Genomic DNA, 16,163 nt, shown 5'->3' on the forward strand with positions numbered 1-16,163 from the left:
TTCTGCTCTCACTTTTGTATTATATTCACAGCACAAAATTGTTGCAATCCAGGAAATTGTAGATCCGATTAAATCTTACTGAGGATTAAATGTAGTCTGGCCATAACGTTTATTTGTTATTTGGCAGAGATGTGTGAAATGTGGTGATCTTGCTTCATCCTGTCACCCAATGAAAAGATTTCCTGACATGAGCGAGAGGCAATAAGGAGAGAAGAGCGTTTCGGCGATGATGGTGATGACCTGTCACGCGTTGCTATGGAGAGAGACAGACACTCACAGCTCCTTTGCAGTAGAGGCGGATCTTCCCAGATGGGGTGCGCATGATGACTGACATCCTCTTCCTTGCGCTAAGCGATAAAAAAAGCCAAGAGAGAGTGAGAGGGCAGAAGGAGGTGGAATAAGGAGAGAAATAACAGCAGTGTGTTACCACAATGCTAAAGTAATGCATGGTTTGAGCTAGCACATGATTACTGAAAACAAAGAGTGGGTAACAAGATAACCATGTGACCACAGTGGGGTTAACTAGGATTAATTAGTTAATTAATGATGATGCTACTGAGGCTCAAACAGAAAACTCTATAGTAAAAGACTGTTAAATAAGGCATGCTGATGGTGTATATGCATAATAAAAACATAATAACTGTACCTTGTAAACTCCAGCACATGAAGCAGTTCATATCGTTCCTCTGTTCCAACCTGAATTGAAAGAGACGTGAGCGTTAACGTAATTCAGAAGGAGACACTTCAACCTCAGTCTTCTGAGACAAGTTATCTTAAGTAGCACAGCCAAGCCTGCCATCCTCCTCCAATCAGCTTTAATTGCACTTAAATGTGTTTATCAGTTGCTTGCACTGAGCCGATGGAAGGAGAATAACAAGGTAAAATTCAATTAACTTTCTTAATTGTGGACACTGCTAGGTACAAGACAGAGTGATTAAAGTAGATGCTGAGAGCTTTAGAAGGTCTAATAAAGATTAAGAAATTGGACAAACGTCTAGGAGACGAGATGTTCGACCAAAAAGGGGCGAAAAAAAGAGAGGAAATGGCTCTGGCCTTTCAGCCTCAGGCTCTTTGAGTGCAATCATCAGGTTAGCCAATTAGGAGAACAACAGGAGGAGTGACCCGAGCGTTGGAGAGGACACACTGCATCAACTCAGGATATAATCACGGCAAATGTTGTGTTTTTCCATCACTGTGATCCAAGTGGAAAACCACTTTTAGTGTATTTGTTTTAGTTCTGTTTCAAAACATCTGACAAATTTCATGAAGTACTGTGAAATAGACAAGGGGATAGTTTAGTGTTTTTTGGAAATGAACTAGCCTACAGATGGGACTTATTTAGATGCCGACTGGAGCACGATGATGCCAGTATTATAGATTAAGCAGACCTGTAAGGCTGTTTGCCTTTCTTTAACTTGTTTTGTCCAACTTACAATTTCCACAATGACGCTGTCTGGGGTTCGACCAGAGAACACGAAGCCAAGGTTTTGTGCTGCTCTCACTAAAGCGCCTTCATCTGGGGAGCAAAGAAAAATGTTACAGATAAAAACACCTTTACAAATATCCAAGGTAACATTACATTTGAGCCTGGTATTTACCACAGCAGCCATGTTTCACAGTTGCTGCATGAACCTGGTTCAGTACAGTGACTGAAACCTGTGATCCAGCTACCGTGTGCATGGGGATGCTGCAGGGCAAGAAAGAGCTCTCTACTGTTCTTTATAGTTCACTTCACCAGCAGCTCTTTGCAACCACTCTAAAAACCTCAAAGCTTCACATGAACACGACTGTTTGAAGCAATCCAAGCCCCCCAAAAAGTCATTAGCAAAATGAAGATGCAAAGCTTATTTTCGAATCAAAGTGTTCATCAGTTCTCTAATAAACATATTTAAAACGATCGGGATATGTCAACCTATTTGACAAACTGCAGCCGTATGTTTGTACATTATAAACTGACGTCAAATGCTTTTTCCTTTAACCTCCTAGGACCTGCGTCCACATATGTGGACATCACAGTTTGGGTTATTTAGACCAAAATACTCAATTTTGCTCTACAAGGGCCTGATATCCACTTACGAGGACGTTATGCTGCTACTGTTCTATCAACATTTTAAACAAATATCCTCAGATGTGGCTCTCATTTTTCTTAGAAACAAAAATAAGGTAAAAATAAAAAATCTGGTCATTCTTTGTTTTTACATTCATCGGGCCCCAATCAGCCCAAATATCAAAGAGAAATTAAAAATGCTGCCGTGGAAGAGTTCGGGTCTTAGGAGGTTAAACCTGCTGGTCTCTTCAGAAATCTGCATTATTTTCAGGACACATAACTACTGCTGTTAAGAGCAATCTCTATGCATTAACGCTAAAACCTATTCTTAGAGTCTCTGTGGTGGATTTCACCTCATCTGATGTTTGTCATGGTGGCAACTTTGATGTTTAGAAATATTTTATGTGTTTAACTTCCTGATTGACAGCTGTCTCAGTCTGTTAAGTTCACCCGTGGATGTGATAGACTGAAGAATGCATTTTGTAAACAGCTGATTTCATTTTATAATATGATTCCTGGCTCGTGTGTGCGCTGATGATTACATAAACGTCTTTATGAAATACTGGAGCCCGGAGGCTGTAGTGGTGTGTTCCATTTGCTGTGACACAAAGGTCGCTAGATGGAAAATTAAATACTACAACAAAGAGAAATATCAAGGACACACAAGACCATTTATGCAGAGCACCTGGAACCAGATCCAGACACAGCTGCACAACTAGCCATTTAAAATCTGCTCTTTTCGACATGCAGTTTTGAACCTACTTGTACAGGAGAGGTGTAGCATTACACAGAAACGTGTCACTGGGCAAAATCAAAGGAAGGAAAGGAGAAGTTTTGCAACTCTCACACTCGTCTTTGACACCGTTAAATCACAGCAACATGTGTTGCGAGAGCTAGTTCTTTTCTATTTTTAGCTGCTGTTAGGATGCATGTGTTAAGACGACAGCTAAGCTTACACTGTGCCATCAAAGGGCGCAGGCGTGCTGTCCCATTATATATCAGTGAACAATAGATTTTGGTATTAAAGAATTATTTGTATATTTGCACTGTCTTAGTGAAATCCTTTGTCCATGTCTTCAGTTGTAATGATTATCACTGTAGATTCATTCTGCAGAATCTGTAGCTTCATTTTTTTCATTGGTTTTACAGTTTGATGATTAACGACTACAAACGTTGAAAATGAAAATCTGACAACATGCTACGTCACAAACAACGTCAGAATCAAGAAGAAGTCTGGTAAATTTTGACGATCTTAAATTACTGTGTGTGAACAGACACACACTGTAATAACATTGTGTATTCCACTTAAAAGTGGGATATACCTGGAGATGCAGCTTGGTAGATGATTTTTCCATCCATGCGTTCAGGGACTGCAGTGTGACAGATGGCCATCATGGTCATGAACTCCAGGATAACAGCAGCTGTAGGCTACAGGAAGAAGAAGGGGCACTTTGACTTTTAATGTTCTTTCATAAAACATGTAACAGAAGCAAAACAGCTACGGTATTGTAGGAAGAGACAGCAAGGACAGAGAGTGCACACCGACAGAGCATAATCAACCTGCAGCCGACGTACACAACCTGCTACAGCAGCCGCTACAAATGTGACAGACAGCTTCTATTAATACTAGTATGCACTGCAGACTCCAGTGACCTGTCTGCTGGAGCATTTATTTAAAGTTTTATAAAACCAGACCAAATAAGTTTGCTGCATTATGAGCACAATAGAGCACAAAAAACAACTTTACTCTCAGTTCTTTTGAACTGCCGTTCAGGTACATTCCTGTTTGCAAACTATAATCACAAATCTACACTTAACTGCTGGCAGAATTATATCTAAACACAAAGACTGCAACTTACACAGGAGAACTCTAATCCTGAACAGGTACCATTATTAATTGCAGCTCTGACACTTGATGAATTTCCTTCACTTCGTGTAGCGCCCAAAGATTTATGACTCCATTTGTTTCAAAGCCAGTCTAAGCTTTGTCAAACTCTGAAATACATGTGGCTTCAGTACTCAGTAGTCAAGCGTGGAGAGGCTAATGACTGTGGATAACGAGCCAAGAGGATCCCACAGAAACTGCCAGCTGCTGACAGACTCATGCCTCCTCATCCAGTAGAAATGTGCTTCATTTAATGAAAGAAGGCCTAACCTATACACTGAGGCATTGTACATTAATGAAGGGAACAGTATGACTAACTTGCCACGGGACAGACCTAGACAGGCATCTGCTGAGGCTGGAGGACCACCGGCTTGCAGTGACCGACTACAGCCAAGACAGTAATATAAGCAGCCTGCAGGGCTGCAGCAGACCTGTATAATACAGCAACAGCACACACAGCAGCCTGGCGGCAAACGTTTGTTAGCAGTGAGTTTAATACCAGCCAATGAATTATGAATATAGGTCTCACGAACCTGTAGTAACACAAAGAACATAAAAGCCTAAGAGTGAGGACATGCTTTCTTTTCAAGTGCAGAGATTTTGCACTCTCTCACCTCCTTAATGGGAAATCTGAGGGTTAATATCAGATGCAGGTTTAAATAATACTGGAGTACTGGTGTAAGATAGCTCAAAAGTGCATGTTTTCACTCCCATCTCAAACAAAAGGCTGCAGCCTCACGCAGAGTATTATTAAATTTGTTCTTTCTGTTGTGAAGAGAGGAACAAAGGATCACATGAATGAAGGGGGGAGGGGTGACAAATTAAAAGTGCCTCTTCCAACACATCGAGTCTATTACAGTCCAGGTGGCTAAGAGAGGCCTCCCTGCCTCCAAGCAGCATGATAATCTGGCCTGGGTTGACGGGTATCCTCTGAAAGACAGGACAGTATGTGTGTGAGTGCGTACACCTGTGTGTGATTGAGTGAGGACATGTTTTCTTTTAAAGAGCAGGTATTTTGGACAGCTCTCACACCCTTACTGGGATGAGGGTTAATGTCTGATGCAGGTTTAAGGCTAAAAGCAGGTCTTTGTTAATTGCTCTTTAAGGGATGGGATCTTTTCATTAAGACTGCTGTCATGGAAACCCAATGACAATAATGGGATTGTCATTGGGAGGTTACTGTGCCACACCAAGTCCAGCCAATAATCACTGTAAAACCCCAACATGCTGCATTTACACTTCCCTCCCGGCCTGCTTTAAAGATGCTAGCAGACAGACGTTTGATTGGGTAAAGTTCATGACACCGACTCCTCCTCTCAGAAGAAAAGCACACGTCTGACAGCAAGACATCGAGGGTGGTGGTAAACTAGGCAGACAGTACAGACATCTGAACTTTGTTCTGCTGACACAATTAGATGTGACAGGAAATACTGTGCTGCCAGCTACCACCCCAAATAACTTCTGGGTAACCTGTGTCACAGCAGCAGTGATAGACACTCATCGCTTCAGACACAGCCCGTGTGGGAAAAAGTTTAAGGGGGAGGAGAAAATGAAGAAGCCATTGAAACTCTGTGGGTGAGGACCATGTCCAGGGAAGATGAAAAGCACCAGAGGGGGTGCTTATTTCTGTCAACACTCTTAATTCCCCTCTCCTTAGTAATGTTCATGCAAGAAGCACTCTGAAGGCCATAAGAAGAAGCGCTTGTACCAGGAGAATATCGACTGTTACGTCAAATGCATCGCTTCATTCAGCAGCTCCAGCAGCGATATCTAAGTGAAAGTGAAGCACTGATTGTGCATTAATTAAACCAACGTCTTGAAAGTTTGAGGTGATGTTTAAAAACCTTGATATCGCTTTGGTAATTCAGCTCACTATTACTGAGGGTTACGTGGGGTTAGTATTGTTGAAGTCCTTCTAGAAGCAAGCATGTGCTGCCACCTAGCGAGAGTCGCAAAAAACCTTATTTTGAATAGCTATACACTCACTGACCATTCTGTCAGGTAGAGGGTTGGAGCCCTTTTGCATTCAGAGCGAGGAACTGGAAACATTTCCCTAAGATTTTGGTCCATATTGGAATAGTCTCTTAAATCGCCTTTCTTCCCCATTCTGATGCTCAGTTTGTACTTCAGCAGGTTGTCTTGAGTCTACATGCCTAAAAGCAAATTTGCCATGTGATTGGCCGATATTAGATATTAAACATTTGTTAATGAGGAGCTGAACACGCATACCTAATAAAATAGCCATGAGCATATATATCAACTTTAATGTTGATGATTTGCTTCTACCAAAAACCTTCATAATTTTGAGCATGCCTACAACGTATCAGTTCAAAGGACAGTCTTCTATATGCTAGAAGTTACCTTGAAAAAAATGACTGGGGAAAAAGAAAAAACATACATCTATGATTTATTACCGTCCAGATTATTCGGGCTAAATCGTTACCAAAATGCATGCAAACCCTGGTTTCCAAGCAGCAGTCAGTTATGAACCATAATTACAAACTGGCGAGAGGCTATCAATGTGAGACTGAAGCAGATCTTAGACAAACTCAATGTGTGGAGAGATTCTGCTGTCATAACAAAGCAAACATCACAGTGGGATTACTACTTTCCCTGGGCGGTACTACTGCACCTAATTGGATGTGACATTTTGCCTCCTCCACACCACTCTGCAGCTCAGTGACTCAAACAGCCAATCAATCACCGTTTTCACCCACTGCATGACTACAGGTGGTCATTAGAGCTCCCTTTAAAATCCTGCAAAGGATGGCAAGATAGTAGTGCACCTCACTGCTTTGTCAGAATTGGCTAATCTTGATGCAAAGAAACAGTAATCCACCCCTCAGCATGATTTTAGTCAAACTGATATTAAAAACAATTAAATCCATCAGTTGCCAAATTTGTCTCGTGAGATAATAACATGAGGCATGCGTCACCATTTTAAAGGCACAAAATAAAGCTAAAAAGAGGCTACTTAAAATGCAAAAGACGATATTATGCAAGCACACACAATTAGATCCAAAATCCGTCTTAATTCTGTCCTAAACGGCAGCAGCGGGTGACGGAGAACCTTGACATTACTTACGTGATTACTCTGGAGGTTTTCCAGTAAGCTCGGGTCATTAAATCCTGCCTCGTCTGATGAGTGTGTGCTGTGCCTGGAAAAAGGAGACACTGAAGTCAAAACAACAGAACACGCTGGCATCCTTGAGAGCAACACTGTACAGCACTAAAGTACAGCATGCTGTCCTCAGAGCAGGCACGACTAGCAAAACAACAAAAAACAAAACAAGGATTCTGCTTAGTGATCAAAAGATATTCTGTCAAAACTTAAGATAAAAAGGAGGCAGACTGAACAGTGCTTGTGTACCACTCTTATGTGCTAGAGCCTTGGTGAGACTGCATACAATCCACGGTTTTCATTAACATTTAGAAGAAATGCTCTGAGCTGCCAACCACTGTGCAGCCTCTCAGAGTTCCTGAACGTTACATCGAGCACTAACAGTGTTGTTGCAAAAACCTAAAAACTGGACTAACTAATAATAACTAATTACTGTATCATCATTTAGTCTAGTTTTAACTGAGTAAAAAGTATACATATTAAATGTCCCCACAGGGTCCTGGGACATTTTCAATATAACACAAAATATTCAGCATGATAGATATTTAAAAAATAAAAATCACACCCATCAAAATACACTCACTGGCAACTTTAAGAGCCACCTTCAAAATCTAAGTCCAGTAAATTGAGTGACGTGTGTCTGGACAATACATGCACAAAGTGGACCTACAGCATCACATCCTTTCCACCACCACATATTTTATTCTTGGACTCTACTAAAGTAGCTTTGCATGATTGTGGCTTGGAGTTCCTCTCCATTAAGTACACCCTTTTACTTCTTAAAGTCTTCTTACGGGCTGCCCCTTGCAAACAGAAGGTTGTGGAAGTTCTGCGCTCACAGCTAAAGCTGTGGGACATGATGTAATATCCATAGCAGGGACATCACAGAGGTGAGAGGAACAAAGAACCCTTAATCTGAGTGTTTAGAGCAGTCTGAAGCTTAAGGCGTAGGAGTTTAGAGGTATACCTAATAATTTGGCCAATAAGTGAAATTATAATTTTTTTTTAACCAACTCATCTTTTCAGCTCTAGAAAAACAAATTTACACGTATACTGGCAGCACACAACAGATCTCACAGCCAGTGCTTTGTGCCAACAATATAGACATTTGCTGAATAAAATATTAAACACAGTGCAGCCAGAATGCAAATGCTGGTCTCCCGGGCTTCAGCCATGGGATGTACAGTGGCACTATTTGGGATGTTGTCCATGCTGGCAGACACAGATCGTGCTTTGACAAAGCAGTGCCCTGAAATATCATTTCCCAAGGAATCCACGCGCATACATTTATTCATTATTCTGTTTGTAAATCTGATCCTCTTTCGTCATTTGCATAAATAAGAAATGCTGTCCCCCTTTTATTTTAATTTAATTTAGAAATTAAACAGCACATGAGGAGCTGCTTACAGTGATAGCAGACAGGCTGAATTTCTGGCAGCTAAAAAAGACCGCATTACTCAAACACTAATCAGGCTCTAATGAATTACTGGAAACCCAATTAGTCTCAAGCCAGAAGTGCTTTTTTTTTTTTTTATTTCTGGCAAGATAGAAAATAATCAACAAGTCAAGCAAAACTTCAAAAAATCATTTCTGATAAATGAGAGGAAAGGATGTATTTTTATCCCTGTAACAGTGGCTTAGGGCAGTGATTATGTAGCCACCAGCCACTCGCTGGCTCTCCAGCAGGGATCAATTTATGCTTCTGTGATAAATACACCTATAGATCGTGGAGACAGCAGCTTTAGCCATGGCACTGGGGTTTGATAGAAATGTTGCCGAGAATGCCATTAGCAACCATAATTCTTTTTAATCCCACAGGATATGCTGTTCAGATCCCAAAGAGCCAGCAGCCCGCCAGCTAGTAATACTCCATCCACTGCACAGAAAATAGAGCTTTGGGGGGAAGGAAATATGGGGAAAAGACAGAAATGCAATTAAACAGCCGGGCAGGAGTCGATATTGTGTTACCCCTACATAGATGCACTGGAGGCAGGGAAACGTATCACACTTGCATCTTTATTAAAATCTGTCATGGAGAAATAGGAAAACAAAGTCTGCGTTTTTAAAAACCTCCATGAATATAAACAGAGGACTGAAGCCATTTCAGCTAAAAAGGTTTAAGTTTGAACTCTTATATTACAAATACACAACCAATTACAAATGAATGTACGGGAGCTATTCAGCACCCCTTTATATCTGTAAATGACATAAAACACGCACATTCACATGAAGCCCAAATGCATTATTTTTTGTGCCATTATTATTATTTTTAAGCCTATATAGGTAAGAAAGCCGCAACCTTTCTCTATAGTATATCTCGCAATGTCGATTGTCTTGATGAAATTTGCGAGGCACAAGGCCGGGTGAGCGGGACAGTCAGCTATTGATTATCTGCCAGCACACAGAGATCCTGTCACTATGGGAACAAGGGTGCTGGCTATTCGCAGTCAATAACCAGGGACCAGTTCCAGATCAAACCTGCGGCACATCGAGCTGACCCGTTACCGTCAGGAGGAGGAAATAATAAAGCTTGAGGTGCATCAGAGGCGTCGGAATCCTTGTTTCTCTAATCTAGCAGCACATAATAATAAAGAGTCTCTCTTTAGTGAGGGGAAACATAACAATATAATGAGACATGCTTTCACTGAAGCTGCAACATGATGTAAAGTAGCAAGACTCAATATTTTGGCATAATAGCTATTAACAAACAGGCTCCAATCCCCCATGCAAAATGGATGAGACACGCCCATGCTGTTACTGCAGAGCTCAACTCTAGAGCAGATGGATCTCAGAAGCAGAGCTGTGTGTGTGTGTGTGTGTGTGTGTGTGTGTGTGTGTGTGTGTGTGTGTGTGTGTGTGTGTGTGTGTGTGTGTGTGAGAAAGAGAGAGAATAAGTGGGTGTGTCGCTTCCAGCTGAAAAGTTTGATGTCAACTGGGGAAAAGGAGAATATGGTGCACAGCTTCAGCCTCCACACAGCACACGGTAAACGCTGGAAGGCTTTGTCTATCAACCTGCTTTTCTAAACTTGCCTGTGAGAAAGCCACAATTCTGAAATACTCATACAGTTCATTATAAATACTACGACTGCTACTATGTTTGAAGCTGCACATTTACGACAGCAGATACATATTTTGATTCGGGAGCCACAGTCACATACAGCACGTCCCATAATTACTGAACGGACAGAGAAAACAACAAAACAAACACACACTGAGGTATTGTGTTCAAAGTCACCATTTCCACAAGGCAAGGCAGCACTAATACATCACAAAAGCAGGGAGCGAATAAAAACAACCACCATTTCACACCCATCGTCTTACCAGTCGTCCTCTGCAAAACTACCCTCCTCAGCCTCAGGGACGTGACTGTTGGAGCGAAAGTGAGAACAAAAAGCATCTTGTTGACAAAGCATTACGTGAACATGCTGTTGGTAAGTGCAGGCGCAAGGATTTTTGTTAAAATGGGATCGTTTAGGAGGAGTTGGAGCGTGGCAGCTTAGCTAAGGTTCTGTGGTTAGGATGATAGCGTTGATTATAGCGTGTCCTCTAATCACTTATTTGTTTCCAGATTTTTTTACAGTTGTGCAAAATATTCATACTTGACACTTTTTACCAGGAACTACATACAACCAGCAGTCACATATCTTAGCCATTTAAGACCGGAAACACAGAAACACCTATTCCAGCAATGTTCACGGGTAACTTAATGATATATCTTTACATTATACATCGTCTCTTTGTTCTCAAGAAACAGTCTGGCAACATGCTAAAACTCCAAGTTTTCTTCTTTTTTGGGGTTGCTGTAGTGCAAGCCATCAGCTAATGAGAAGTTTGATGTGTTGATCCCTGAATGTTTCCAGCCTGCATGCCTGAATATCCATGGGCAACACACTGAACCCCAAGATGCACCCCGATGCATTGAGAGAAAAGTGCTTATGTGAATGGGTCAGTGAGGCATTGAATTCATACTGACCGCCCAAAAAGGGTAGAAAAGCACTATATGAGAACCCGTCCAATTACAAAACCCATCCTTCTTTGATTTTTTGCAACAATTAATTAAAGAAAATACTTTGGAAAGAAGCCCAACTGTGCTTTTTTCCACTAGTCATCATTTACCTTAGTAAATGTGGAAAATGAAAATTGTTATTTCCGTACATTACAGGTGTTATTTTAGCTGTGATCATTAAGAAGCAAAAGTAAACAAAAAAGGAGACAGCTTTCAGTACCATGCTTTTGTATATCTATTCAAATTGTGCATGATTTGACGGACCGTTCTTCCCCTATTATTTTCATTTTATATGCGGTTGTGGTCAGAAGTGAATGTCATGGTAATTTGGGGTTTTTAGATTTCTTTGTACTGTTATTTGTCAAGGGTGGAATTACTGTAAAACCAAGAACTGGCTGCACAAGTTTGTTTTGGATTTTCTCCAGTCTGCACAGGGACAAAAGTATACACACAACCCCACTCGTATTTGGTTAAATGTTGCTTAATGAAGTTGCTTCTGGCACAATTTTGGTCTTCTGGGCAGAATTGGTAGTTCGTTTAAATTGGTTGGCATCCTGGCACAAAAACAGCTTTTAAAGCCAAACCGAAGATTTTTAATAAGTTTGAGTTTGGGGCTTTGGTAAGGCAAGTCCAGAAGCTTATTGTTAGCCTCATGTGTCCATCCCATAATGATTAATGATGTGTTTTGGGGATCATTGTCTTGTTTGGAGGCCTACTTGTGTCAAAGCTTCAACTGAACGTGAAGAATTCAGAGGTAGTCTCCCCTTCTTCATTACTCGATTTAGTTTGTAACACTTGCTAGAGTGACTGGTATATATGACATCAGTAAGCTGTATGGTTGATTCTAACTAAATAAAGTGCTGGATTCACCCAGTAGATGTTGTAAGGTTGATAACAAAAAACTGAGTGTACGTAAAAACTGAACAACTACAAAATAAGATCATTAAAAGGTGTTACAGTGGAGACATTTTACTCAAATGTCTAAAGAGAAGTCAACAAAATCAAAGGAGAAAACAATCCAAGAAAGACAAAGTAGTAAAAATAGAAATGAATAGAAATCATTTTATAATTGTAGCAGCTGTCAGCAGGCTACCACAGTTCGGTGCATATTTTCAAGGTCACCAATGAACGTAGTAGAACATTACAAACTGAATGTGGCCAAAGAGCATTCCAGCATTATTCCATTAGATCCAAGCTTCACTCTTTTACCTACAACAATGAAACAATGGGACTATTTGAATCAACAATACGTTTGTATAAGACTTACAACCACATATCCTCTACTATATGCTTCTATGCTTCGTTAAGACACTTTTAAATAAAATAAAGAAGAGTTCTGTCATTTGAGCACATCTTTACATAATTGTGCTTTCACTCTAGCCTTAAATAAAAAGCCAGGAGGATTCTGGGAGCCTCCCTCAGATTGGGACTCCAATCCAGTGGAATTAATTAATGTCTACACCCTTGGGGATGTCTTTATTAATTACAGCAGCACTTAATTTGTGTAGAGGAACACATGCGGGCGGCAGCGTCGGGGGGGCTTTGTGTGCGTGTTCTGGCACTAAATTACAAGTCACGCTACAAACTAAGATCTATACACATGCTTGTTCATTCATTTGAACAAAAACATGCCTCATTTTATCTTTGCTTTACTCGTATTATCCCTTTTGCACAATATGTTATTACTTACTGCTTGATATTTAAAAGCTGTTCTTCTGAAATTAAAATAAAGGTTAAAAAGGATGCAAGTATGTTAATTTGAGAATTTAAAGTTTAATTAAGCAAGAGCTGCCTCTGAACTACTTCATCCATATTTCATGATTAACAGACAGTTGAAAGCATCTATAACAGGAAAGGAGGAAGTTCCAGTTATTCATATTATATAACAATATCCAAAACAGACTCAAGTATGCCACGCTCTTTTACTATTGGCCCGTGTTGGGTGTTTATATTATTAAATATTGCTCAGTATTACTGCTCTGTATGACTAAAGTCCTTCATTAAATAAGTTTTTTTACTACAGCACACACCAACCTGTTTGATCTGGCCTCTAAAATGGTGACTGGTAACAATGACTCAAGTCTTATGGACACATTTAAAAGAACAAATCAAAACCTCCCAGCACAAACTTGCTGACACAATCATCTTTGAAAAGAAAAATAAATGTGAGATAAAAAGTTATTTTTTTGACTTTGTAAATTAAATGAATTGGCTTGGGCAGAGCTAGAACGTAGTAGTACAGCTGACATTGTTGTAGTATGTTGGACAATGAATCCAGAAGAGTGAACTTTTAGAGTCAACCGTTTCTGAGCCGTCTAATTTTGGAAACGCGTAAGAAAAAAAGATGGGGAAGCAATGTCCAAACGATGGCATCTTGAAAATTCTCGACTTATTAGAACTGGTTGTCTTCCCTCCTGCTATGAAACTCTCATCCATATTTATCAGTTGCGTAACAGGGAGTGCGTCTTTCAGAGAATCAAAGAAAAATCTCGAGCCTTTTAAAGGAGGAGTGAGTGCAAGTCTCTGATGACCAGCAAGTTTAACCACCAATATAACCATGAAACAAAAAAACATTACATACCAAGAACATCATACAAACCTTTAATCCACACCAGCAATGGTTACGACACAAATATCAGCAATGATTCGGAGGCTTCACATCACCAGCACGTGCAACACTTAAACGGGCTTTACGCTGCTGACCCAGGGATCGACAGTGACAAACTGTCAGTGCTCCCACTGGACTCACAATCACAGCCTAATGAGAGTACAGAGAACTCCAAATAAAATACTCTTTTGTCCTCAGCTTGCACTTCATCAATCACGCTTTTAATTGAATCCTAATGGGATTAAACATGTACTGTCACGCCTGCACTTTCTTTGATTCTGTGAACACTGAGGCTCATTATCTATGCATGAAAATGAAATGAGCAGGAGGAAAAAGGCATTTAGGAGTGATTTAATGTTTAATGTTGAACTCTAGCTAAAAGAATTTGTAAGCTACAGGAGTGGAGGAAAAATAAATTCATTTTGGTTAAAACCCTGTGTTTATAATCCGATACTGTGAGTTACCAAGTTATATCAAAACAACATCGAGCTCGCACCACACTCGGAAAGTACAAAGAGGCATAGCCAGCCTTCACAAACATCTCCAACATGACAAACAACGAACAAACACCCGCAGCGGAGAGTGTAAAGTGCCTTTGCTTGCAAATGCCTGCCCACTTTTTATTTTTAGTTTATGTCGAGAGGAGCACTGATGTACCTGCTAATGAGAAGGTAGGGAGGGAGAATGAAACGCCAGATGCACTATGATGCACACTCGGCACTTAATGAAGGCCAGAGGATATGAGGACGAAGGCAGGGAAAATGGAAAAACAGGGAGGAAAGCTCAACATACCCATAAGCCACACCGGCAATAGTGCATTTCTTGAACTGCATCACGTTGCAGGTGAGAGTTCCTGTCTTGTCTGAGAAAATGTACTTCACCTGAAAGGAAAGAGAAACAGAACACTTTAAAAGAAATCTCTTTCAAATAAGTGCACAATATAAAATATATATATATATATATATATACCTGGCCTAATTCTTCATTCAGATTGGAGGTGCGGGCCATGGCAGGTGTGTTTGTGGGCTCATATAGCATATCAGTGTCCTGAAAACAATCATGGAAGAACTTAAAATGTAACGTTACTGAACAAACAACATGTTTGCTTAACAATCTTCACATCAATTTAGAAAATATGAACAAAGTCTCCCAAAAACTGGTGCTTTACTTCAAGCCTGACAGTCAAGTTTCCCCGGAGAAAATACTGAACCAAAGGGAAACCAACAGAAGTGTCCTAAATGTTACTAAAATTTACTCGCTAGGGTTTCATTTAAACTTAAAAGTTGCTCAAAATAACTTTTCCAAAATAAAGGAAACATGGATGCCTCAGTCAAGACATTCAGTGAAGTTGACCTACTTACTACAGACACTCATGATGCTAAACCAAACGGTTAACATCGACTTTTAGATGTGTTTTCCCTTTGCAGTGCTATGTGCAGATGTAAATATAGTAATGGTGTTTAAAATTATTTTGATGACCCCATGTTACCACCTTCAGCTTCTTGTCAAGCTGAAACAGTCACATCACCTTATATAGCAGACATAGAGGAAAAGACTTCAACAGTTGTCTTCCTAACAAATCGATGCACAGCAACATCAACATTCATCTGGAGTCATGTGCTGACCTGACAGACTTCAGTCCAACCTTCATTCTCTTTTAGCTCTTTTTGGTTTCTACCAGCTATAAAGGAAAAGTCTGGCACGTACTCGCCGGCTGCTATGTTAATCTTTTATTTGATGCTTCTTGTAGTTTTTCCAGAAAGAATGCTGATGAGAGTCACTAAACGACATCAACACTGCTAAGAGTTGCTGTGAAGAAAACTCCTCATGATTTGTCAGCGTTCATCGCTCCAATATTCCCTTTTACAAAAGACGCAGCAATCTGATCCAAGATTAAGTAGTGAAAGTTGAATTGCAGGTAACTGCCTATGCAGAAACACTGTCTGAAAAACAGCACATCTATCTGGACTTGAACTCACCCAGTTGATAAAAAAGGCTTGGGTGAACTTGATGACCTCCAGCGTGACCAGAAGACTGATGGGGATGAGGTTGTTGAACAGGATGATGAAGGTGAGGAAGTTAAGGCCAAAGTTAGCTGCCCCACCATCTACAAGGGGAAGAGTTTTAGACAAAAAAAAAAGAAGTAATACACAGAAGACTCATCAGTGTTGGTTCATTATTATCTGTTAGTTAAATCAATATGCCCAAAGCTACTTCCAGCCAATGATCAACATTATCCCAATCTGGAGAATGTTTTGGGTTAATATCGTCCATTAGCTGGAATTAACTATTTCTTCCACCCAACCTCATCCTCTTACAACTCAACCGATTAGCAATCCAATTTAATGTCCCAAAGATTGAAAGTAGCGAACAGGGACTGAAATATCTCAAATGTCATTAGTGTCGCAGCAGCAGCAGCCTTGGCATCCAGCATGATCCAGGCAATGATTCCACAAAGCACTATGCAAAATGATGCCGGTTCCCCCGAGAGCCCCG

General features: G+C 40.4%; 1 protein-coding gene across 3 annotated transcripts in view; it reads right to left on the bottom strand.

Annotated features, from left to right (window-relative positions):
- atp8a1 (ATPase phospholipid transporting 8A1) overlaps positions 1-16,163 on the bottom strand; it is a 106,824-nt gene that overhangs the window by 46,532 nt on the left and 44,129 nt on the right. For 2 of the 3 annotated variants that reach the window (XM_085363533.1, XM_085363517.1), the window contains exons 12-20: positions 15,647-15,774; positions 14,637-14,714; positions 14,460-14,548; positions 10,375-10,419; positions 7,018-7,090; positions 3,370-3,475; positions 1,434-1,516; positions 647-696; positions 278-347 (exon numbers count right to left, since the gene is read on the bottom strand). In XM_085363533.1, the coding sequence (XP_085219659.1) occupies positions 278-347; positions 647-696; positions 1,434-1,516; positions 3,370-3,475; positions 7,018-7,090; positions 10,375-10,419; positions 14,460-14,548; positions 14,637-14,714; positions 15,647-15,774 (722 nt within the window). The remainder of the gene's footprint in view (positions 1-277; positions 348-646; positions 697-1,433; positions 1,517-3,369; positions 3,476-7,017; positions 7,091-10,374; positions 10,420-14,459; positions 14,549-14,636; positions 14,715-15,646; positions 15,775-16,163) is intronic. The other variant, XM_085363525.1, reaches the window with a different exon arrangement.

This window comes from Diplotaxodon limnothrissa, linkage group LG2, assembly GCF_057381915.1.
Source record: "Diplotaxodon limnothrissa isolate DT_005_m linkage group LG2, D_limnothrissa_male_GT1.1, whole genome shotgun sequence".
Lineage (NCBI taxonomy): Eukaryota > Metazoa > Chordata > Actinopteri > Cichliformes > Cichlidae > Diplotaxodon > Diplotaxodon limnothrissa.